Source organism: Gossypium arboreum, chromosome 9 (genome assembly GCF_025698485.1).
Source record: "Gossypium arboreum isolate Shixiya-1 chromosome 9, ASM2569848v2, whole genome shotgun sequence".
NCBI classification, from domain to species: Eukaryota; Viridiplantae; Streptophyta; class Magnoliopsida; order Malvales; family Malvaceae; genus Gossypium; species Gossypium arboreum.
Window position 1 is genome coordinate 7570538 of NC_069078.1, and position 2416 is coordinate 7572953.

The following is a 2416-nucleotide window of genomic DNA, read 5'->3' on the forward strand; positions in this document are numbered from 1 at the left end:
TAATCCAAACTCAAAATAGCTTTTAAGCCCAACTTGACATGATCCACGTTAACCTAAAATCAACTTGACATACTAAATGGACAGCTTCGGTTACACCAACTCAAATATTACAAATATATATGTGTAATGTTGTCCTTGAAAAATCATGCCTCTACTTGTTTTTGAATATGTCGAATAAAAACACTGAATTTAAGAAGAAAGTCTAAAGCAACATAGATTGAAAACATTGACAAGAATTTGTGCTAAACTTCTGCCCTCCCAATGTGTCAATCCTGGTAAATAGTTGTGTGACTATAACAGTGTTAATAATGTAAATGATATATGTAATATTATACAAAAGTAGGGCAAGACTGACCATATAAAAAGCACGTAATCACACCTTTCTCCGAACTTTTCTTTGATAAATGGAGAAAGGAAAAAACTTCATTGCTGCACTGCCACATCCAACACCCTAAATATCCTTCAATGATAAAGCCTCTCAAGTCTCAAGTGTTTAAGCTTTTCCTTCAATTTCACACTTTATTTGAAGGGCGGCTCTAACGACATTTCCTCTTGTGATGATACCCACCTTTAGGAAAGGGATAGAGAGCTTAGCAAACACTGGAAGAAAACATAATAGATGAAAAAGGGGTTCAAATCAGAGGGGAAAATTTTTTTATGATGCTTTTTGACTTACTAGCTTGCCCTCTACATAAACAACCGAAAGTCTACGGTATTTTGTCTCGAGCAATAATTTGAAATTTTTCGATAAACCAATTAGAAATGTTTGATAGTTCCCTCAACCCATTTTACAATGCTAGGATAATACAAGTTCAGGTGACGAGTTTAGATGCTTTCCTCTTGTGCCAAAAAATGAAAAGACAGAGGAACCGTATATTATGGAAGTAGGTAATCAATATATGGAATAGCAAAGGTAAGATAAGTTTGACAGACCTAGCAACATCCTTTAGATTAGTTGTTTCACGTACAACTAATGGAGCTGGTGTCATTAAATCACCAACCACCTGGCCATTCGTCTTGTTGAGTAACTTCTGTACCTTGTTGAAAGTCTACAAAATTGAAAACTGCTTTAGTTACAAAAGGTGAAAAATTATATGATAAACAAAAATATGAGTTCTTCCGGAGGCAATTACGGTGAACTCAAATACATACAAGTTATGCAACCTTTGAAGCAGTAATAATGAATTGGTCTAGAATGGAGATGTGAACAGGCCTAAAAAGCCATCATATGGCCAGAACAACCTTTCCTTCACCCACCTCAACTTAAAGTCTTAAGAATGGAGAAAGAATCGTATTGCGTATACCTACAGTCCCAATTAGCCAATGTTTCACAAAGATATTTGCTTAAACTTAATGAATCATGACTATTAATTCGAGTCAAGAAGAGTAACATTCTATTTCAACCTTTCATGGGCAAGGCCCAATATCCAATCCAACACTCATTTTTGGGACATTGCCTAGTTGGACAATGCAAATACTAGGATTCCACCTTTGTAGAAATGTTAAGGAATCATGACCGTATAAAGAGCTTTGAGGTTTGGTACTAAAAGTTAGCAAATGAATTGCCAAAAACTCATGAAAAGAAAAAATTAAGGGAAAGATAACATACCAATTTCCAATCATCATCGATAACAGGAAAACCGGTGATTCTGTGTTCAACCAGAGCTTCCAGTGCTATTGGTGTTGGCACAAGATCAATAAATTAGAACCTTCCTTTTTAAATATGCATATTTACACACACCCACACAAAAACACAGACAACATATTATAAGATATAAGCTAAGCAAACAAGTACCTTCATCAACAGTTGTTGTTGGCTTTACAACATGCAAATCCTCTTTTCCTGTCATGAAATCCCCAACTGTATATACTCCACCTCTTGGCTGCATACACTCAAAATAAAGAAATGTTCATACAAATAACATGAGTAAAGTTCGAAAAAAAATATAACTATCTTCCAACATTGACAATGCTACAGCATTTTCCCTCCTAAATCAAGAACGGTTGAGTAAGAATAATACAGAGAGAAGATGCTACAGCCCTCCACTGGTTCTTTCCCTGCACGCCACCTTGCCTTCATCATGCACTACTTTCAAACATTTATATGACATACTACCATTACAAAAAATAAAAATAAAGATGTTAACAAACAGGAACAAGCAAGTTCTTGCCCAGTAAATGGTTCCTGTTTTTGTCTTTGTATACGACAGTATCATTTTGAATGTAATTCTGGGTGTTAATTACTTCTTTTCCTTATATAATGAATATAATCATTTTGAAGATTGACATAAATTTCACATCATATATATATATATGTTCACACGATTACTTTGGAATCCTTGAAGAAGATAAAAGTACAATATATATTCTTTCTTATATGTCCATTATGCTACAGTTCAAAACCGGTTCGATGTTC

At 34.6% G+C, this 2416-nt stretch overlaps 1 protein-coding gene across 1 annotated transcript; it reads right to left on the bottom strand.

The window, feature by feature from the left end:
• Nucleotides 1–236: 236 nt before the first annotated feature.
• On the bottom strand, nucleotides 237–1878 carry LOC108455663 (CBS domain-containing protein CBSX1, chloroplastic-like). Its single transcript, XM_053018531.1, has 4 exons — nucleotides 1796–1878; nucleotides 1610–1674; nucleotides 934–1049; nucleotides 237–568 (listed from the first exon to the last, which is right to left on the bottom strand). The coding sequence occupies exons 1-4, from the start codon at nucleotides 1848–1850 to the stop codon at nucleotides 520–522; spliced, it is 285 nt and encodes a 94-aa protein (XP_052874491.1). The 5' UTR covers nucleotides 1851–1878; the 3' UTR covers nucleotides 237–519.
• Between the last annotated feature and the right edge of the window lie 538 nt (nucleotides 1879–2416).

What these genes read in the sequence shown, in the direction of transcription:
- LOC108455663 (XM_053018531.1), bottom strand. Translation starts at nt 1,850, where the DNA reads ATGACAGGAAAAGAGGATTTGCATGTTGTAAAGCCAACAACAACTGTT. An exon ending in TCGATGATGATTGGAAATTG is followed by an intron (nt 1,050 to 1,609) that starts GTATGTTATCTT and finishes TCAATTTTGTAG; the next exon opens with ACTTTCAACAAGGTACAGAA. An exon ending in AATCTAAAGGATGTTGCTAG is followed by an intron (nt 569 to 933) that starts GTCTGTCAAACT and finishes CCTTTCCTAAAG; the next exon opens with GTGGGTATCATCACAAGAGG.